Source organism: Vollenhovia emeryi, unplaced genomic scaffold (genome assembly GCF_000949405.1).
Source record: "Vollenhovia emeryi isolate VEMERY1.0 unplaced genomic scaffold, V.emery_V1.0 DF939147.1, whole genome shotgun sequence".
NCBI lineage: Eukaryota > Metazoa > Arthropoda > Insecta > Hymenoptera > Formicidae > Vollenhovia > Vollenhovia emeryi.
The window spans coordinates 2,222,078-2,242,580 of record NW_011967219.1 but is presented as its reverse complement, the minus strand read 5'-3'; the positions used below and the strand labels follow the sequence as shown (position 1 = coordinate 2,242,580).

At 40.0% G+C, this 20,503-nt stretch overlaps 5 protein-coding genes across 11 annotated transcripts in view; 3 read left to right on the top strand and 2 right to left on the bottom strand.

Moving 5' to 3' along the window:
- The window catches only part of LOC105566133 (sodium/hydrogen exchanger 7), a 15,193-nt gene extending 11,195 nt beyond the window's left edge, over positions 1-3,998 (top strand). Inside the window, exons 13-14 of one of the 4 annotated variants that reach the window (XR_001009253.1) lie at positions 340-475; positions 2,005-3,998. Coding sequence is in view for 3 of the 4 variants with exons in the window: in XM_012019896.1 (XP_011875286.1) it covers positions 1,587-1,682 (96 nt within the window). In the remaining variant the exon portion in view is untranslated. Of the gene's footprint in view, positions 1-339 lie in introns of all 4 variants that reach the window. The other 3 variants (XM_012019896.1, XM_012019900.1, XM_012019899.1) reach the window with 3 other exon arrangements.
- A 564-nt stretch (positions 3,999-4,562) lies between these two features.
- On the top strand, positions 4,563-7,486 carry LOC105566130 (histone demethylase UTY). Of its 3 annotated transcripts, none has more exons than XM_012019887.1 (4): positions 4,563-4,681; positions 5,195-5,861; positions 6,260-6,856; positions 7,148-7,486. In XM_012019887.1, the coding sequence occupies exons 2-4, from the start codon at positions 5,202-5,204 to the stop codon at positions 7,322-7,324; spliced, it is 1,434 nt and encodes a 477-aa protein (XP_011875277.1). In that variant the 5' UTR covers positions 4,563-4,681; positions 5,195-5,201; the 3' UTR covers positions 7,325-7,486. The 3 variants fall into 3 exon arrangements, with proteins under 3 accessions (XP_011875277.1, XP_011875278.1, XP_011875276.1); XM_012019888.1 differs by lacking the exon at positions 4,563-4,681 and adding an exon at positions 5,035-5,099; XM_012019886.1 differs by lacking the exon at positions 4,563-4,681 and adding an exon at positions 5,040-5,126.
- Positions 7,487-7,962: 476 nt separating this feature from the next.
- On the bottom strand, positions 7,963-11,062 carry LOC105566127 (metallo-beta-lactamase domain-containing protein 1). The gene is made up of 4 exons (XM_012019882.1): positions 10,730-11,062; positions 9,425-9,592; positions 9,234-9,353; positions 7,963-9,088 (listed from the first exon to the last, which is right to left on the bottom strand). Exons 1-4 carry the CDS (start codon positions 10,878-10,880, stop codon positions 8,889-8,891), a joined length of 639 nt encoding a protein of 212 aa, XP_011875272.1. The 5' UTR covers positions 10,881-11,062; the 3' UTR covers positions 7,963-8,888.
- A 141-nt stretch (positions 11,063-11,203) lies between these two features.
- On the top strand, positions 11,204-16,556 carry LOC105566128 (integrator complex subunit 9). Its single transcript, XM_012019883.1, has 11 exons — positions 11,204-11,333; positions 11,516-11,713; positions 12,373-12,535; positions 12,910-13,151; positions 13,376-13,622; positions 13,850-14,030; positions 14,102-14,337; positions 14,630-14,838; positions 14,965-15,150; positions 15,341-15,535; positions 15,676-16,556. Exons 1-11 carry the CDS (start codon positions 11,325-11,327, stop codon positions 15,793-15,795), a joined length of 1,986 nt encoding a protein of 661 aa, XP_011875273.1. The 5' UTR covers positions 11,204-11,324; the 3' UTR covers positions 15,796-16,556.
- A 481-nt stretch (positions 16,557-17,037) lies between these two features.
- Positions 17,038-19,492, bottom strand: LOC105566129 (FUN14 domain-containing protein 1). 2 transcript variants are annotated; one of them, XM_012019885.1, is made up of 5 exons: positions 19,417-19,492; positions 18,645-18,806; positions 18,376-18,571; positions 17,420-17,524; positions 17,038-17,120 (listed from the first exon to the last, which is right to left on the bottom strand). In XM_012019885.1, the coding sequence occupies exons 2-4, from the start codon at positions 18,797-18,799 to the stop codon at positions 17,447-17,449; spliced, it is 429 nt and encodes a 142-aa protein (XP_011875275.1). In that variant the 5' UTR covers positions 18,800-18,806; positions 19,417-19,492; the 3' UTR covers positions 17,038-17,120; positions 17,420-17,446. The 2 variants fall into 2 exon arrangements, with proteins under 2 accessions (XP_011875275.1, XP_011875274.1); XM_012019884.1 differs by lacking the exon at positions 17,038-17,120 and having other exon boundaries at positions 17,200-17,524.
- Positions 19,493-20,503: the final 1,011 nt, after the last annotated feature.

Below are 20,503 nucleotides of genomic sequence, written 5' to 3'. Positions count from 1 at the left end.
GGTTATTGGAGGTGGGTGTGTTAATCTAAATAATTACCCTGATTTTTATTCGTTACATTAAATCTTTGCGCAGGATTACACTGACAATGAGAGGCATGGGACGTGCGGGTACTTTTTTCGTCCATTGTGATCCTCGAGCGTTTTTTTTTGCATGCAGTAAATTTTTACAGAAAAGATCTCTGGCATTAATCATCTCGCAATCGCGCTGCCAGCATACTTATCCGTCTAATATCTGCATGCCGCAATGTACTACTTCACACGTACCTATCTACTTACTTTACCTTTACTTTACGTTTTCTCTCGTTTTTAGTTGTGTATTTTTATGTTATTTATTCACAGACGAGCGTCAGGAGCTCTGCACGTAGATCGCAGTTCTGAACACGATATGTTTGGCGTCTAAGATTTATATTTTATCTATCCGGTGTTGTGTATAATTTCGTAATTGTTATCCGGTTACCTGTCCACGCATATACGTGTAAGTCTCGAACTATTAAGCGTTAGTTAAGTGTAAGATATATTTCCCTGAATCGTTACTATAACTTTAAAAACTAACGTTACCGAGGAGGCTCTTTTCTTAATCGGACACTTAATTTCTTTAAGTCTTATTAAGATACATCTCTCTGGCGGTGATATTACAGGCTTATGCACTTATGTTCGTGTTAACGTAACTGCTGTCATGATTTGATAACGAAGTGTATATTGCAGACGTGATGTAATTGCTAGGCGTGATACTTTAGGCAACGAAACTACGAGTTTGGTTTGGTTGATTGTTATCCCGTTTCTAATTTTTTTTAAAATAAAAAATACACAGTATTATATACAGCAGACTATAAAGAATTGCATACATATATACAAAGTAGATTTCGGCGAAATTGAAGTATAATGTGCTGTTTCTGCTGGCAAATTAGCGTATACCTCACAAACTTTTGTAAATAGCCTTAGAGAGTTAGAGAAGTTTCATTTTCTGGCCTCGCGAGTTAGATTCGCTTTGAAGTCGAGTTCCGATTCGAAGCTTAGCTTCCAGGCCTATCTCGATGACACATAATCAGCCGGACCGTTTCATGTATAAATAATCCTGAAAATATTTTACTGAAAGTACGATGAAATCAATGTGACAAAGTGAAATGAAAATCTCAAAATAATTCTCATAATTTATCGAATCGTAATTTTCCTAAGTAAAAATCAATATAATACCGCGAAATTTAAGGAAAGTTAAAATAATACAGAATTATGAAATAATAAATATTATAAAATCTACTGTTGCGAGTTTAACTAAAAGCTGTGTAACTTTTTAATGAAAACGTTTTACAATGATTTTACTAAATTTTTATTGAAGCGTTGATGAAACGATAATGAAACGGAGTTAACTGGGATTTTCAAATACATTTCAACACACAATTTCATTACATTTTCAGTAAAATATTTCCACCGGGGAATCTCTCTCTCTCAGCTCATGTACGCGACACGTAAAAGGTTTTCTGAAGTGCCGGTTGAGTGTAGTCGATTAACGTCAAACGGCATACATGTGAGAGAGGATATGATTCTGGAGTCGATTCTTGATGTGTGTTTAATACTTTGTGGGACAGCTGGGGACCGTGATGATGATGGGAGAAGTTAGTCCGGGACCACTACCGCTGCACACACGAGTCGCCCTGCCAGGTCTGGTCGGCAGACATTTGTAAAATCTTTCTTTCTAGCCGATTGATCGTTTCGCTTTCACCTCGTTCGTCCTCGTACGATTCCTGTTCCGGTTGTCAGTTCCAAAATCGGCCGCATGGCGATTTTAGATTATATACATGTTTATCATTTGTCACCACCCAGTAAACATCAACTAACAGTTGCATAACATCAATATTATAATTTTTCACCTAACAATATAAATGTAATATAACACGTGTTGCACATAGCAGTTACATTGCTGAGTAGGGACTTATAATATTGATGTTATGTGACTTGGTTGCTGTTTACTGAATATTGTTAAGTCAATATTGTAAATTATTTCAGACGCTCTTCGCCTAGCCGAAGGATTAGTCAAGGAACCATGTTAGTTACAAGGATCAGTTAATAATATCTGATTGTAATGTGCTGCCGATTTTGAAGACGAGTCTTTCTAAATGATTGCACACCGCAACCGACGCCGAGAGTTCTAAGTCACAATCGGGTTTGTTATAGGGCTTTTGAAGAACCGGTCGTGCTTCCTGTGCAATTTTTAATAAAATAAAATGGAGAAAACGGAGGATATATTATTGGTCGGGAAAGATTTATACGTTTATCGGTTTCGCTAGGTTTATAGATAGATTAATTTCGACGACGGTGATGCCATGCGTTGATTACTTCTTCGCGAGCTTTAACTGTAGTATTCTCAGTGTGATGAAAGATACGATATGTACCACGTGAGTCGCCTGATCCGTTACACTTTAATGTCTTATTATATAATAATAATAATTGTTAAATAGTAATAATAATTATTATTATATATAATTATTCGAAATATCTGCCAAATTCTTAACGGTAGCTTAATGGAGAACGCATCAGAGTTACCCGCCAATTGTATGATTAAATATTAAAAAATGTATACATCTTTGTTTTTTTTTACGTAATATAATGTCTAGTATGTAAATACAATAGTTTATTCGTTTTTACCATCAAGCGCCATTGAGAATTTATTAGAGATTTAGAGTAACGAGATATTGACTTGTTACAAATTACGTGCGACTCGCGTAATAAAGTAGTGCGATAACGAAATGTGAAAATTGTATCTATTATGTTAGTGAAATGATATAACGCAAGAATGATATAGAGCGATCTGTATCTAATCCTTGTATACAGAGCATGCGTAAGGATGAAGCTGAATCAGTTCAGAATTAGTCGGAGACAGGCAACAAGATGTGTACGTCGACTTGACGTCTGGGACGGACCAGTGTAAATTAATTTGTGTCTCGCGTCGCACGAATCTATTGTATTCGAGGGCGCACCGCATTGCTTTGAACGGCGTGATTGAAAGTCGTACTACGTAATCTTTGGGTCCCGCGAAATGACTTAATTTAGATATTTACAGCAGTCGGCGAATTGACTTTGCCGTTATGTACAAAACCTAGCTACTACTTAACGCGGAGTGCGGGGCACTCCGTCTTACCGTTTACATTGTAACGCATTAAGACTCCTTGTTGCCTCGCTGCAATTGTTTGTCACGCCATAGGCGAGAAATCGTATGACTTCTTTCCTCACCGCAAACTATTGTCCGCTTTGGAAAGGGATTCATGATTTTTCGTTTTTAATAGCCTCCATAATTTTTAATATATAAAAAAATTGTGTATCGCAAAGTAATACAATTGTCATGATTTTTTAATATATTAACAGCAGAGTGCGACCGCGAGCTTTAATCACGTGAATCTTGCATGTAAGTTACAACGCGAACAATGTACAAGATGGGTTTAAGAGGATCAGTCAATTTTTGATTTACGAAGGGGACGTTTATCGGCTTCCGCTGGCATTGTTACGCGAATTCTTTGGTCGTGGTAGAGGTAAAGTTAGATCTGCGCTCCCCCAAAGAAACTTGTACCAGATTATAAGTTATAATCCTTAAATAGGAATGCGAATACGGTGCAAGGATACGAGAGGACTTTTAATTTAGTCGTTGGCTGTGAAGATTTAATAAAAACTGTTTGCAGATGTAGAATGTAGATATTAGGAGGGTGAATCCTCAAGGCGGGAGGGCGTTTAAATAGCGTTGTATTTGTCAAACGTGTACTGATTCTCGAGATAAGCATGGTATTCGCGAAGAGAATTGTTCTAAGACAAGTTGTAACAATCTTGCGTTATAGCGAGCGAAATCGTAATGTAAAGACGAACGTATTGTGCTCCTCCGTATAGATATTCGTGTTCGTGAATCCGATGTATAATGTGTAATCGTAACGTATACATGCAATGAATATAACAACGTTGTGATACCATGTACCACACTTTGCAATGTTTAATAAAGTATTTGTAAAAACACATGCAGTGTCTCCAACGTTATTTGAGATTAAGATTGAAGACTTACTTAAGAAGACTAGGAATGTATTGGTCACATTGTCAAACTTGGTCATGATCTTTCCATGGGTTTAGACATAAAAAGTTACTGATTTCAGGGTTTGCGATTTGACTTTTCAACTCTAATGATTTCAGGAGGCAAAAGCTGGCTGTCCAGATTAAAAGATAGCCTATATTTTTTGCAAAATCTTACTGAATAACTCTGTCAAACTTGGTTCAGATCGGTCCATTGGTATAGAATTGTATAAAGAACATACAGACAGACAGAATTTTACTTATATATTGGACAAACCAAACGATACCTTTTACGAAAGCTGCCACTCCGTGGTCAGCAAACACCGTGCATCACATGATCACGAGTTCAATTGGTCGGAACCAAGGATTTTACATAGCGAGCCTCAGGAGAAAAAGAGAAATCGCCGAAATGTTTTTTTTTTATCAAGAAGACCGATAACACACTAAATTTACAAACAGACACCGAAAACTTAAATGTAATATACGACTGTGTAATCCAAACTGTATAGTTCGCAATATCACCTTGTATTGTTCCTAAGACATGGCTAACAAATTAGTTCGAGCCCAGCTACCACAGTGCTCACACGTATACTTTATAACTTGACTCTGTTTTATTCGACGACGACTGACTTGGGTGCGTTACTTAACTTGTTAACTTTTTAACTAAATCAACCTACGTTATTTCATAACTGCGTTGTTGCGGATTTGCAGTATCACTCGAAAAAGGACCCAAAAGAATAGAGTCGAAACGTTGTGTAATAAACTAATTGAATAACTAGCCAGTTAGGTTGACTATACGTTTCCCGTTTCAAAGGGGATTTTCTTCATAAGAATATAAAAGTATCACCGGACGAGTAACGCAGCTATTTCGGGAATAAATAAGGAACGACGTTATACTTGATGTCTTTTCGAATATTGAAAACATATTTATGATCCGAGTAGTTTCAGTGTGGGGGAACTGTTTGTATTGAATCCATGTCCTCTGTATTCATTTGGCCGCTCAACTTTACCCTCAGTCCGATATCAAACACGTTAACAATCGCGATTTGCTGGTTCGATAGAATTCCAATTAGCCCTTAGTGTGTACTTATTTCTTATTTTACAAAGAGTCTGTTTCTTGCTTTCATCGTAACATTTATCTATCCAGGCTGGAGATGGAGCAGGAAGTAAATCTCTCACTGGACGCCTCAACGATCATCAGGGCTTGCAGGGGTAAAGGCTTGAACGAGGTGCCAAAATGCCAGTTAGTAAGCGATTGCTCGGTACCGAATATGCCCACAGAACAATTAAATACGAAGCAATTGTTGCCATCGATACACCGTTATTTCGTACGAAAGAAAGACGACGCATTCCATCCGCAGCTGTGGGAGACTTGTCAGCAGTATCCGATTGTCTTAATACATGGCCTTACGGAAGCACTCGAGTTTAATTTCGACCTTTTTTCGACCGAGACTGTGGTGAACACATCTCCAAATAAGAGTATCGAAATACGCGATCAAGTTAGGTGCGGATCTAACGAGAATAGGAATGTGACGCAGAACGAGGACTGGAAATGCATCAGTGCCATTTCTTATACAACGCTCCGCCTTTATGAGAAATATCAAACCAAGTATTTGGAAAATCAGGCGGAACAGGAAAAGAATTTGACGGTGAAATTCGCCACCAATATAGATTTATCAACCAAGAAGTGGAAGCCGCAAATGCAAGAATTAGAGAAGTTGCCGTCCTTCCTCAAAGTGAAATCTACCGATAATATGCTCAATTACGTGGGATACAATCTCTTAGGGATAAACACCGTACAGTTGTACATGAAGGTACAATTAAATATTTGATATAATTAGAACGGGGATGTGTGTATCCACGACACTTGAAAAGTGTCGATTCAATTCATAATTGTCGTAATAAGTTTTGACCGTTTTATAAATAATACATATAATAACAATGTCTTATATATTTTTGCGTATACGCCTGCTTTTTTTAACACGGCAAACTGCTCGCCGGTAAATTGAAGTCGAAACAGTATACGCATAATTAAATTGATAATCAATTTAATAATATTCATTAATTAAGCGTTCTTTAGAAGTAAACTGTAAAGAATTGATTGAGAAAATTATATTCGTACCAGGATCACCCTACTATTTAGGATCGGTGTCTTAATCAATTCGATTACTGAAACACGATGTATAAGTTGTATTATATAATTGGTCTTTAGGTGCCCGATTGCAAAACGCCCGGCCATCAAGAAAATAATAATTTCTGTTCCGTCAACATTAACATTGGACCGAGTGACTGCGAGTGGTTTGCGGTGTCGTACGAGTATTGGGGAGTAATATATTCGCTCTGCGAGCAGAACGGCGTCGATTATATGCGCGACAGTTGGTGGCCGCCGGATCTGGATATCTTGTCCAAGAACAACATCCCGTTTTACAGATTTCATCAGAAAATGGGTGATGTCGTGTGGGTGAACGTCGGTTGCGTACACTGGGTGCAGTCGAAAGGTTGCTGTAACAACATCGCGTGGAACGTCGGTCCATTCACTGCCAGACAATATCAACTGGCGCTGGAACGTTACGAATGGAACAAGTTGCGCCGATTCCAATCGATCGTGCCGATGGTGTATCTCTCTTGGAATCTGGCGTACTGCAATAAAATATCGGATCCACAACTGTTCCAGCTAATCAAGAATTGCCTCATGCAAACGATGAAACACCATTACTTGATACGTGAATTTGTACGACACAAGGGCTTGAAAAAGCTGTGCCATGACGGCGACAAGCCGGATTGTACCATTTATTGCGTCAATTGCGCTGTACGTTTTCCACTTCAATACATCCGGCAATATATATTTCATTGTGCGATATTTAAGCAGAGCTTGGTATCTTGACTTTTTCCATCAAGAATACAGATACAGGATAAATTTTCAATAGGTTCAGTGAAGAGAGACAGATACAAGTTACATTTCTTGAATTCCTTCGATATAGATACAAGTGTTTTTCCGTAGATTAGATACAGATAGCATCTGTAACTGTGTCTTTTAAAAAAAGATATCAAGCTCTGTATTTATTTGCTATTAAAGGTAAATCTTTTAAATTCTTTGCAGGCTGAGGTGTTCAATATAATAATCTGCAAGAAGAAGAAGAGGAAGAACGGACACCATTCAGTGTATTGTATATACTGCGCGCTTGAGCAGTCTCCTTCATTGGAGAAATTCTTCTGCATAGAAAAATTTCATTTCAGAAACTTGAGAAGTATTTACAACGAATTCACATGCCAATAACCATCACCACCTTCCTGTGATCACCAGCCAGTTGTACCGGTGTATATACTGTCATATCGCCATACCTGAGCGTGCGATCTCAATATACGATAATCTCAGGCCTATCATTTGTGAAATATAATCGCTTATTATATAAAAACTATTATAGCCTCGACCATTTTTTAATAGAACTTTTCTCTTGAAATTTTCTAAACAATTTATGATTAAAACAATATCCGGTGGTTTTAATACACCCTGTGTTATAGGTATAAAACTTTTTGGACGTGTTACAGGGGTAGTAGGTTTTTTTTATGTCAAACAAGAACATTCTTCTTTTTCACGCGAAATTTGTCGAACGTCTATACCCAGTGAATACCAACTAAGTTACATTAACGTCAATATTATAATTCCTTGCTCGACAATGTAACTGCTGTGTACATACAACATGTGTTACATTACATTTATATTGTTGAGTGAGAAATTATATTATTGATGTTATCGTAACTGTCAGTATTGAGATCACACAGCAAAGAGATGTGCGTTTCTGAACGATTTGTTAGGTAAAAAAACACGCTCATGTTTCAGATTTACAGCAATTGCATTTGTAACGCGATAATTATATGTATTAACGATATATATTATATTAAACTATAAAATGATACACGATATATTATATTAAACTATAAAAACAAATAAAATGAAGTAAAGTGCATTGCGCACTGTAATGTTTATTACTTATATTTATATATAAAAGTATTTTTTTAATTTTATTGCATATGTAATGTTAAAAAAATATACATATAATAGTTACATTATATATAATAAATATAATGTAATAGCAACGTGATTGTGAGTTTACAACGGCTGGGTTCAGCAGAAAAGACTTGCAACTGTTGTAAGATTTTCTACCGAATGACACTAGCAGTTTATGCTTTTCTTCTAATATATTTGCTAAGCTATCGTCGTGTTTTCCATACTTTTAATACGCTCGACCGGTGAATGTTGGAAAAATAAAATGTACTAATTGTAAGTGTCGTTCAGTAACAAATCAGCAGCAGAACGGAAGGTGCTTCGTAAAATGCTTTTTCCGTCCAATTGTAATATATGGAAAACTGCTCAAATTGTTATATATATATTTTTGTATGCAAATCAACGAGAGATTCAGAAGAAGACTTCAATTAGCAAAGTTTCATTAGATTGTAGAATAATCTTATTGATAAATAAGTACAATTTCTTGTTGTTTAAAATTTAATTTCCAGATGCATGTATAGATTTTAATAAAAGTTTAATTTCCAAGTAAACCAAGATGGTTGCCATTTGAGAAAAGTTGCTTATTAAAATCGATGAATCGAGACGAAACCAGAAACAAAACAGACTGTAATGAAACAAATTTTTATCAGAGTTTCCTATACTAATAGAAAGATCAATAACAACTTCCATTTATTCTAATATCGTGCAATTATTCATGGTACTAGGATAAATGAAACTTGTCTATTAGGCATTTCTTCGTTATTGTATCTTGCAAAGCTCTGCATAAACATTTGTTAGCACGATAAAATTTTAACACCGAACATTACCTACAGTCTCACTGAATTATTTGACTGCTCACGATCTCTCTCATTCTATCCGTCACGCGAAATATTGGCCCATGCCCGGGTATTATAAAATCTGCGAGGTTTATTATACGAGAGCGCGTGGCAGATTGAGTTTTTAATAAATCCGGTGTTCCCAGCGACTTCCAGATGTCCGGTGCCAGAATATCCTCCTCTTTCTCAAATAAGTCCCCTGTAAAAGCGTGAAATCAGAATAGCCACTGCGATATGTAGACACATACATTATAAGTTAAAAAAAAGTAGACTTCCTGATTGCGTCAGTGCATTTTGGATCTTGCCAAAAATACATCAGTGAACTGTGAAACCTGGATGGATACCTGTGATAGCGACAAGCCGTGGTTCCCTATCCTTCATCGTTTCCACCAGGACAGTGACGTCCTCCGCCGTGTGTCCTGGAGTAGCTGTGACTTTAACGCCCGGACAGAGCTCGTAATCCTCTGAAGAAACGTTTAACTTTCTCAATAGCGACGGTGCTTCTGTTAATTTCGTTATATCTCAATAAACCCACCATTCGAGATCTGCGGTGTTTCGTAAAATATATCACGGCGCTGAACGGTCAAACCAACAATGTGCATTGCGTTTAGGAACAGATTGTTGTTTCCTATGTGGTCGGAATGGCTGTGAGTGCAAATGACATAATCAATGTCCTTTGGCTCGACATTGTGCTGTGCGAGTGCTGAAAAAAAAATTATTACATATTGTACGTAGTTAAGTTACACATCTATTACGTATAAAGTATATTGTATATGTATTATATTGTCCGCGGAAATTTCTACCGTGAGATATGATTACATTGGTCACTGAATTTTTCTCTATCTCTCTCGTCCAACACATCTCGACATTTTTACTCGCGTCACAAAGTTAACAACGCAACTAAAATTGACTTTGCACTCTTCAACCAAAGAGTGCAATCATTTCTTGACCAATATGTGTGTTTATTTATCTATTTCATATTTATTCCTATTTATTCTTACTTATTTCTATTTATTATTATTATATCCACTCTTGACATTTATTACTTTGAAACAAAGTAAAGTGCAATGACTCTCTTGCTTGTACATACATACACAGCCCAGATAACATGCTTGTCTAAAAGACATCTTCAAGACTTCTTTAAGACGTCTTTAAGATATTTTTTAGACGTGCATGTCTAAAAGATGTCTTTGAAGCCTAATCTACAATGTGCTCTCTGCATCTAGAAACATTCTATTTTGTAGCTAATGTATACGTTTACAAAATTTATGCAAGTTGATAAATTGTATATTATACATTGCATAATCGTACATTGTTGACAAATTTGTTGAGTGTTTTGATCTGTTTATATAAAATAGAATGTTTCTAGACGCAGAAAGCACATTGTAGATTAGACTTTAGACATGCATGTTATCTGGGAGCTTGTTAACATAGCGATACGTGATTAATGAAAATTGCGTGAGAAGGTATAGATTTGCAATTTGCTTCTGCCAAAATTATTCGCGCCATATTTTTTATTATTATATTTCAAACAAAATAGTGTCAAGCTACGTATGTTTGCAGAATACTTGAGGAAGGTCCAAATCCCGGACCGAAACGTCGTTAGTTTCTTAAAATAAAAACATTGGCCGGTGTAGGTAGTTTCAATAAACTGGTCTTACTTTATTATAATAAAATAAGTAATCCAAGTTCTATAACAAGCAGTAACTTAACGAATCATATATATTAATTATTGTGACCATCTCGGTGGCTGTCAGCGTAAACGGCGTAAACTAACGAATCAACATTTGCGGAGTAACGAAAAATGTTGCAAGACCGTGGTGCGTTTTTATTCCAGCACCTTCTATCAGTCTCTCGCTGTCCCAGGCGGTCATCGTGTCGACGACCATCAGCTTCGGGCCCTTTATCAGAGTGCAGCTGCAATTCGCGCGCATATTTCCGTCGTCCGTTCTCCGGGAGAATCCGTCGAAGAGGACGACGACCTCGCACATTCTCGCGGATGACCGCACGTCGCGGGCCGTCGCGGAGAAGAGACCGAGAGGAGCGGCGCGGCTATGCCGGCGACCTAACCTCAAAACCGCCCCAGGTTTAACGGCTCGTCGCGTCGCCCGTGACGTCGCGCGGCGACTCTTGCCGTCGTATTCCTGCTGCGCGTTGTGAAATAAGCGCGCGAGTAAAACTCGGGGGGGAAATCGGCGTGCCGACTCGATGCGTCTTGTTTACAGTCCGCGACGGCGGGCGGCGAGAGCTGGCGAGAGCGTGGCGCCCACGTGGTTTCGTCTGAACCGAAGGCGAGAGGAGGACGGAGAGGCCGAGCGAACGCTCTCGGGCGCACGAGACTCGACTCGCTTGAGATTTGAAATTTAGGCTCTCGTTGCCGGAAACGGACTAACCGGCGTATTCCCTGTGGAACGTGCGGACGAAGAACCCCCAGGATGCGGCTGGTAATGACGAGGGAAATTTAAGAGATCACGCTCGATGAATGACGACGCTAGCCCGAGACTCGGCGTCTAGAAATTGTTACGCGTTGTTTATAGAATTAATTTACATATCTCTAGTGACGGTAATATTCAAGGTTGACGCATCGTTTACGAAGGCTAACCGGCGATTTTGTGCTTTCTTTCAGTACTGCCTGTCCAGCGAGCCGTCCAAGCCATGCCTGGTTCTAACTTTCAAGGGAACCACGCTGATGCTGGACTGCGGCCTGAATATGCAGTCCATCTTGCACTTCATGCCTTTGCCCATGGTTCCCAGCAGCAAGTTCAACTCCTTGCCGACGTGGCTGCCGCGCAATGACAATCAGCAGGATTGGCAAATCGAGGGTGTTAGTATCCTTTCTACAGTTACTACTGGGCTAGGCCCTTATTCCAAGTCCTCTTTGGTTTCGAAGGATTCTTGTTGGTTGAAAGGATCTTTTACGGGCGCTTCTATCGATAAGAGAGGACTAAAATATAGGTCTTTGTACGGAAAGAAAATGATTAAAAGGCTCTAGTAAAGTAAAACTAATAAAGGAAGGCAGTACCTAGTCAGCAAAATGCTAACTCACAGAAAACCACACCGAAATCATAGCCATCTGTGTCTGCATTTAGTTTTTGTCTTGGCAACGGAGTCTGTAAAACATACGCTGTCAACCGATGGTCGGTAGAAACCGAGCAGGTCCAGTTACGTGAGCGGATTTTGCTGCATTTCTACCAACGCGCTGGCAACATGTCGAATATATCGAATATCAATTCCTGTATGCAATCTGTAGCAATAAAAACAAGTGCTTCACTTGGCATTAGTCAACGAAAATAGTTGACCAAGTTAAAAGTCAATGTTGAAAAGTAACATTTGGTTCATGATGGACAAGGGAAGAAACGCGATCCGCCGTTGTTAAATTAATTGTAAGAGTCGGACGACCCGCGTCTGCTTATTGTTACGAAGTCACATGGCGGACTAAATTGTTTTAAACGTGAATTGCGAACGTGCCGTTTCAATTTTAAGGAGCTGAAAGAGTGTTGCGGTAGAGTCTTCGTGGATTCGGTACCAGAGTTCACTCCCCCTCTGGAGAAAATAATTGATTTCTCCGAGATCGATGCCATTCTGATATCCAACTACACGTGCATGCTCGCGTTACCCTTCATAACGGAGGGCACGGGTTTCAAAGGTAATTATGCAATATGTACTAGTATATAATCATGAATCGGATTAATCTTTTATACATGTGTACACAGAGTGTCTCATTTTAAAATTGTTTATTATGCTATCTTATTCTACTAATTAATATGAACAACTTCTGTCCGAGACATTTCTTGACTTGCCTGATACTTTTGAGATATTCAAAAGAAAATTTATAACTTTTTCAATGCTTAGCTTATGATATCTCGATAACTGTTTGTCGCAGGGAAAAGTAGTAGTACAGAACTTTTTTACTTGATTTGGTCTCAGGAATATGCTGTTGCAATAGTGTTCCAATTATTGAAAATTTGTGTGTATTGTAACATACACAAAAATTGTACATACATATATAACGATTCAAAGGTATAATATACGCCACCGAACCGACGCTGCAAATCGGACGGTTTTTCATGGAGGAACTGGTGGAATTCATCGAGCGGACTCCAAAGGCAACGATGGCCAAACACTGGAAGGACATGTTGCACACATTGCCGTCCCCATTGGCGGAGGTCGTCAAACCAAAATCCTGGAAGCACATTTACTCCATATCGGCCGTGAACTCGGCGCTATCGAACATTCAAATGGTCGGATACGATCAGAAGCTAGTGAGTTGCCACAGGCGAATTTAACATGTTGCTTCCTGGGCGAATTTATATCAACGATTTTTAATTTCCTGGCAAACACACGCGACTGGAAACGTTTAGTGATGCTTTAAACTCGGACACACACACATACATACGTGTATTCGGGGAAATTATTTATGACAAACTTGAGATTTCCGATTTATCGACTATTTCACAAATAACGACTCAATTTATGTTACTTGCAGGATATATATGGCGCTCTAACAGTCACACCAATCAGTTCGGGCTTTTGTTTAGGTAGCAGCAATTGGTTGATATCTAGCGACCACGAAAAGGTTGCTTTTGTCAGCGGTTCGTCCACGCTCACTACGCATCCGAAGCCTATGGACCAGGCTACGTTGAAGCACGCTAATCTCTTGATTTTGACGGGTTTAACGCAAACGCCGATCGCGAATCCGGACACAATGCTCGGGGAATTGTGCATGACTGTTGGTGTGTATCTCGATATCCGGTAAATTACGCAACACGTTCGGTGAAGAGACGCTCTCCTGATACTCGATATACTGGCATCGTGGCCTTTAGAGAAACGATAAAAGATATAATTTAAAAAAAAATCTGTTACGTTACAATTAATTTTTATCGCTAGTCATTTTTCCCGAGCAAAAATACTTGCAAAAACTTTAGGCGATCTTACATCTCGCCGCGTGAAAATTTTGCAGCTGTGACTCTGAGAGCCGGTGGATGTGTCCTGATACCTTGTTATCCCTCTGGTGTCGTCTACGATTTATTCGAGTGTCTGAGCACTCACCTGGACAAGTCGGGCTTCACGCAAGTGCCTCTATTCTTTATTTCACCGGTGGCGGAGACGTCCTTGGCTTATTCGAATATCCTTGCTGAATGGTACGAAAATAGTCTCGTTCTACTGCATTATTAGTTTTCTTACGCTGTTTACTGTTCTCCTTTACTTCCAGGCTGTCGACGACTAAGCAGAACAAAGTTTATCTTCCGGAGGAACCGTTCCCACACGCTTTCCTCGTAAAGAACGCACGACTGAAGCACTATACATCTACGTACGCCGAAGGATTCAGCAGCGATTATCGACAGCCTTGTGTCGTCTTCTGCGGCCACCCCAGTCTCCGATTTGGGGACGCCGTTCATTTCGTGCAGCTGTGGGGCAACAATCCCCTGCACACCGTGATTTTTACCGGTACATACACACGTAATTCAGAGAGTAACGCGATATCTTTTTGTGTTTGCAATTCTATATTTTATAAGCCACTCTGGAAATAAGACAAATATTAATTAGGCAACAAAGAAATGTGTGCGAGTATGTAGTACAGATTAAACGTAGTTTTAAATATCTCTAATATTCCAAAACAACTGCTACAAGTTGCATCATTCTCCGAATACCTCTTGCGTATCTGTTTATTATATGACGTACGTACGCACACATCTTGTTCGTAACGTGGCCAATATTATCTTCTGCCTCGCATTTGCAGAGCCTGACTTTCCGTACTTGGACGCCCTGGCACCCTTTCAACCATTGTCTATGAAAGCCGTACACTGTCCCATCGATACCTCTCTGAATTTTAATCAGGCTAACAAGCTCATACGAGACTTGAAGCCGGAGCATCTAGTTATCCCGGAGGTTTACACACAGCCCCCTGCAATGGCACCGAACAGACCGGAGCTCGCCATCGAATCCGGGGTTGGTATCTTCCTAACTCAATCTTACAATCTCTATTTCGTATTCTCCCTCTACCGTATTTATAAAATGTATAAATATAAAAAAAACGTGTCCTATAAAATTACTTGCGTAATCTCTTTGTTCAAGGAAAAACCCTTGATTACGTTCAAACGCGGGGAGGTGATAAAATTGCCATTAAAGCGGAAGAAGGGCCGTGTGTTTATTGAGCCGGAATTAGCTAGCAATATTATACCGAGTGAAGTGCGACCTGGCTTGAGCCTTGTATCTGTCACCGGCGAGCTTGAGGTCAAGGACAACGTGTATACCATAAAAGTAATTACTAATATATATAGAGTGAAGATAAATATGAATTTCATGGTCGAGATAAGTATTGCGGCATGCTCTTCTACAGAATACATCTTCGCCGAACGGAAAAAGAGATTCAATGAAGAGAGAAAAAAAAGCGCAATATATTATTCGTTTAGGCAATATAATTTCGCATCTAAATATGTAAAATTTATAGAACATCGAGGACAAACCGAGCGGAAAGAGGAAAATGCCGTCGGGTTCGCCTGCGCCCGCCATGGAGGAAGTGCTGAAGGAGCGTAAACACGAGTACGGGCATCTGGATCCGCAAGACTTGCTGCAAAAGCTCCATCAGGAAGGCTTTCAAGGAGCTAAATTACATCACAATCCTACGTCTACGAATATTCATTTGGTACGGCTCAACGTTTTGTTGACGGCTCTTTCAATATATAAACAGAGAAAATAATCTTTTTGACAATTATACAAGTACAATCGGTAGAAAATAAAAAAAATTCTCTGCTTACAATTATACATTCGTGTGTCTACTTGCAGCAAGACGAAGACACCATAATTCAGATCGGAGACAATTCTACGCACATTTGCTGCAACGGCGATCAAAAGATCCGCAAACGTCTCAGGAGTATAATAATGCAGTGTCTGAAAAGATTTTGATATACATTTTTTTGTAGTATCCCGACATTCTGTGAGACAATGTTTTTTTTATACTGCTACACCGTACATATAATTTATTGTTTTAAAGCACGTGTATATTTGTTCCATCATTCACTTTTATTCTGCGATTTAGGCATTGACTTTGCAATAATTTCTAAATTGACTGTAACAGAAAAGGTTTTTATCACCTAATTCTGCTAAATAAAGAGCGGTATCTTTAAGTACTTAGAAATACAACGCACTGTTCACAAACATTTGACCTACGTTTGGAAATAATACAATAATGCTTGCGCACATATTTAGCAGCATTAGTTTCAGTTTCCAGTTTCTATTGTTTCTAGATCGTTAATGACCAAAAATTGTTAAATTTGCAGCGAGTATCGTTAAATAATTTTTATTGTAGACAATACATATTAAGATCTATATAAACAATGCGATGGAAATACACGGCGATTAGCGAAGTAAGTATATAAGTGATAACGAAAAAAATTGGAATCGCAATCCTTTACAATAGTAATATATAAGTAGTGTACAATATTATTCTAATGTTTATATCCTAGAATGACTAATTTCTTGCTGCATTCTGAACGAACAAGAAATCCCGATAAGTTTCATATGCACACGTTGTGTATATTGGTTCGCATATGTTCTATACAAAATTGCCGAGATTCTAAAATGTCTTTTAGTAAGAACCAATTAATTTTCTTACTCAAACGACAAAAAAAAACATTAGGGACTTTCATACGTTTGATTCGTTGACTGATAGCGACGAGTAAAATTTACTCTACTAGTTGATCTTGAAAAATTTACTGAAGATCTACAACCTCTTCTATTAATGTACTCTCAGTTTAAAGATCTAAAGGAAAAAGCACAAGCAGTTCTGTAGCGCAGGTTTTACTCGTCGCTAGTATCAATGGTAGACTAAAAAATAAAGCTATTTATCTAGGATTATTAAGCGTAGTTCGTGCCACCCATTTCTTGAGCACGTTGATCTTGTTCCTCACCTCGTCCATGATCGTGTTGTTATACTCGTCGACGACATTGTCGTGCGCGTCGATAGCAGTCGAGCGGCTGTCCTTCGACGCGACGTGGATGTCGATCTTTCTCCTGGTTGCATTCAGAGTGCAGCAACTTATTACCTAGTTAGCGGTAGCGACACCGAGCGCGACCCCCGCCACAAACGAGACTAGAAAGAAATGGAATTCCGTGGGCTGGAAGCTATCCTCGCCGCCGGTCAACGCGTGATACCAGCGACGCGTACGAGTCTGCCCCTTCTTCAGCAAATGTTCAGCCTTATCCACCTTTTTATCGACGTATCGCTCGACCTGGAACGCGACAATGCTCATCAGTGTCTCGGCGTTACGTCGGAACGGAGCTGGTAAAATCCTTGCACACCACGATCAATTTTATTATATATTTTTATTGAGGGGACTATATACAAAAATTATAATGATATTGATATTATGAAGCTTCATTGGACACTAATATCGATATCAATTTTTATTGGCTAATGTTGATATTGAAATTTCAATAATATTGATATATATATTATTGTATTCAGGAAGACTGCAAGCGCAAACGGTAGTAGAAATGGTGACAGCATACTAAGTGTTCATTCACGCACAAAGCTTGCAAAGTTATGTTCTCTACTTCACCAAGATAGACCGATAATGAAACCGCCGAGAAAGCTCGTGGCAATGAATGAGTTCTTCCTCCACAGTTTCCCTACCTGCAAACAGTAAAAACATCGTATTTGTAAGGGGGGAAAAAAGAGAGAAAAACACAAAGAGCAAACATATGCAAAATGTGTTTCCTGTAAATTGTCAATTGTTAGACGGAAGTAACTTGCACGTTGAAGTTAAAGGCAAAGTCTAGTGACTCCCAAAGTGGTCTCTGTTGTATATCACCTTCGATATACATTATTTTTACTAGAGTTTGTATATTTCGTATCTTTTTTGAAAAGATACCAGTACAAATATACAGACACTAATCGACATCTGTATTTTTCTCTAGAAAAATAATGCAGCGCATCCTGTGTTTATATTTAAAATCGAAAGAACTCAAGTGCAACTTGCATTCGTATCTTTTCACGAACGAATTGATTGAAAATTTATCTCGTATCTGTATCGTTGATGAAAAAAAGTCAAGACACCAAGCTCTGATTTTTACGACGTTAATAAGAAGTTTCCAATCTAACTCGTCAATTTTCGAAGATCGAAACGTTCGGTTTCCCATTGAACCTCTTGTCCACTAATTATCGCTGCGATATATTCACGCTTCTTTTAATCGAATCGACTTGGAATTTAATTCTCATTCAGCTCCACTGGCCTGTTAACTGTGTCCGTCTTATATGCTTATACTTTGCGAGCCTCTTGACCCTTCGGTTTCTCCACAATAATAAATTATTATGGGAGGAAATCTTCAAGGCGCTAAGACGCGCCGCGCAACAACTTTTGGGGCGTAGATTTGACCAGGAATCAAGCCTGGGACCTTCCTACCGAGCTATTCAACGCCCACACACTTCTCTTCAATCGAAATCTCGAGAGAAGTCGCAGAACACCAGGCGGCGACTCGTCTCACCTTGTCCATGAAATTCGGCCCCTCGCCGGTAATTTTCTCCTCCACCTTGTCCGTTATCTTCTCGGCCTTGCTCGCGATCTTGTCCCAATTGATCTTTATGTAACCCTGGTGCGCGGCGATCTGCAGCATGATGATCCCGCCGCCGACCGCGCAGGCTGCCACCTTCCCGATCTTCATGGTAACGAATCCGGTCACCCTGAATGACAAACCGTGCGGTTAGTACGCGGAACAAGTGCGAACAATCGTGACGATTCCCGCGGGTCTCGTACCATCCCGACGTGGTGCCGATAACGATCTGTTTGGTCGCCGAGGACTTGCTCACGTCGCCCATGATTTTCTCCAGGAAGGACTTGGCCTCCTGCGAGGCGTCTATACTGTAGGCCTCCTTGTTCGCGTCCTCTTTACTCTTTTTGGCTGTAGGCATCTTGGTGCTGTAAAAGGGAATACAAGCTGTCACAACCGAGGGCCGTGTCTTGTGTCGCGCGGCCTTCGACGCAGTGGAAATTGACGCGGAAGGTCCCGCACGCCCGCGAGACGCGAAATAATCGCGAGCTACTCGGCCGGCAAACTCTCCTCCGAATCCTTCGCTGTGAAATCGCGAGAAGAACAGCTCGCCGGAGACGATACTCGCCGACCCCAACACCCGTCCCGTCGACAGTCGCTGCGCGATCGCGGAACAAGGGGATCGCGCGACTGTCCTCGCCGTCGTCACTCGTGACGAAAACGTAAATATATCGATGACGAAATTTCGAGAGGGAGATTTACGGCGCTCGTTTTCGGAAAGTTCGAGAGAGAGAGAAAGAGAGGGAGAATAACGTGGCGGAGTTTCGGAAATTTCCGACCGATTGAAACGAGACTCGACTCCGAAAGGGGGGAGGGGGAGGGAGGGAAGCAGGAAAACCGCATCGCCGGGACGAAACAAGGGAGACTCTTATACCGCTTTCTCGGTCCCGAGCGAAAGACACTTCCTCCGCCCGGCATAATTATCGAGCGCGTTTCTCCGCGCTGCGAGAGCGCGGCTCGATGTCACGCGAGGCTCACCTGTTCGACGTGTAGCGTCTGCTCGTGGACGGTCGCGAACGCGACGCGACGGTCGAGCCGTCGAAAGAGGTCCGTCGGGACGAGCGTGAATTGACGTAAACGACGGCTCTCGGAGGGCACCAGACGGTCCCCGACACAGGTTCGTTCGTTTCACCTGCACCTTCTGCACCTTGCTCCTCTCTCCGAGCCTCGCTCGCTCGAATTTGAACCGCACGCGACGTATCTGGATTGAATCCTCGCCCTCGCTCTTTTCTCCCCGCGCTCCAATTCGTATGCTCGATGTCATTTTATTATTCTTATTTTCGGTTACTTGAGCTCTACGCAATTGATTATTTCACGCGCGACTCCTCTCGTTTAAATTTACGCGCGATCACGCTTGAAATTGGCGCCTCGGTAATGCAGCGTCAATTTTTTTTTGTGAGCGTGTGTCTTCTCTTAAGCCCACTTTACACGATCTATAATTCGCAACAGAATTCGAGACAGAATTCCATTTTTAAATTTTTATGTATCGCGTAATACAGAAAACATTTGAACAGAATTATAATTATAATGCTCCAATTTTGTAAATAGAAAAGATGCATCAAATATGTGTAGTGCATGAAAATGCGTGATTGATTAATTGTATCTGGTCTAATGAAAAACTTTAAGCATTGATTGCTGTGAGTATTTGTGTCCAATCGGCAGGGAAAACGGACCTCATCCATATGTAAATGTTATAGCCTACACTAACCTAATCTACAAACATATGTCAATTTAATATATGAAATTATAAAATAGAATTCTATCTTGAATTCTGTCGCGAATTATAGATCGTGTAAAGTGGGCTTTAAACTATTTTTTCGTCGACTCTACGTCGTTTCGCACACACGCAGATTTTCGAAGAGACGTTTCCTCTTACCGCAGGCTTCTAAGCTCGTTTCTACCGGTACAGTAATATTCTGTCATGTTATCCCGAGGGTGGACGCTATGACCGGTATTCATAGTCAGATCTTATATTCAAGACCGTCTTAAGATCATCTCTAGATACTCCGCAACCAATCAAATGTTCCATACAGCATCTTTAGATAAATTCAAGACGGTCTTGAAT

Excerpts from the sequence above, each read along its gene's own strand:
- LOC105566129 (XM_012019885.1), bottom strand. The coding sequence starts at position 18,799 with ATGCCTACAGCCAAAAAGAGTAAAGAGGACGCGAACAAGGAGGCCTAC. Across the intron at positions 18,572-18,644 it reads ATCGGCACCACGTCGGGATG|GGTGACCGGATTCGTTACCA; the intron begins GTACGAGACCCG and ends TTTGTCATTCAG. Across the intron at positions 17,525-18,375 it reads GGCCGAATTTCATGGACAAG|GTAGGGAAACTGTGGAGGAA; the intron begins GTGAGACGAGTC and ends TACTGTTTGCAG.
- LOC105566128 (XM_012019883.1), top strand. Across the intron at positions 13,152-13,375 it reads TCGGATACGATCAGAAGCTA|GATATATATGGCGCTCTAAC; the intron begins GTGAGTTGCCAC and ends TGTTACTTGCAG. Across the intron at positions 15,151-15,340 it reads ACAACGTGTATACCATAAAA|AACATCGAGGACAAACCGAG; the intron begins GTAATTACTAAT and ends TAAAATTTATAG.
- LOC105566130 (XM_012019887.1), top strand. The coding sequence starts at position 5,202 with ATGGAGCAGGAAGTAAATCTCTCACTGGACGCCTCAACGATCATCAGG. Across the intron at positions 5,862-6,259 it reads CCGTACAGTTGTACATGAAG|GTGCCCGATTGCAAAACGCC; the intron begins GTACAATTAAAT and ends ATTGGTCTTTAG. Across the intron at positions 6,857-7,147 it reads TTTATTGCGTCAATTGCGCT|GCTGAGGTGTTCAATATAAT; the intron begins GTACGTTTTCCA and ends AATTCTTTGCAG.
- LOC105566127 (XM_012019882.1), bottom strand. The coding sequence starts at position 10,880 with ATGTGCGAGGTCGTCGTCCTCTTCGACGGATTCTCCCGGAGAACGGAC. Across the intron at positions 9,593-10,729 it reads CAGCGAGAGACTGATAGAAG|CACTCGCACAGCACAATGTC; the intron begins GTGCTGGAATAA and ends TTTTTTTTTCAG. Across the intron at positions 9,089-9,233 it reads ACGGCTTGTCGCTATCACAG|GGGACTTATTTGAGAAAGAG; the intron begins GTATCCATCCAG and ends ACGCTTTTACAG.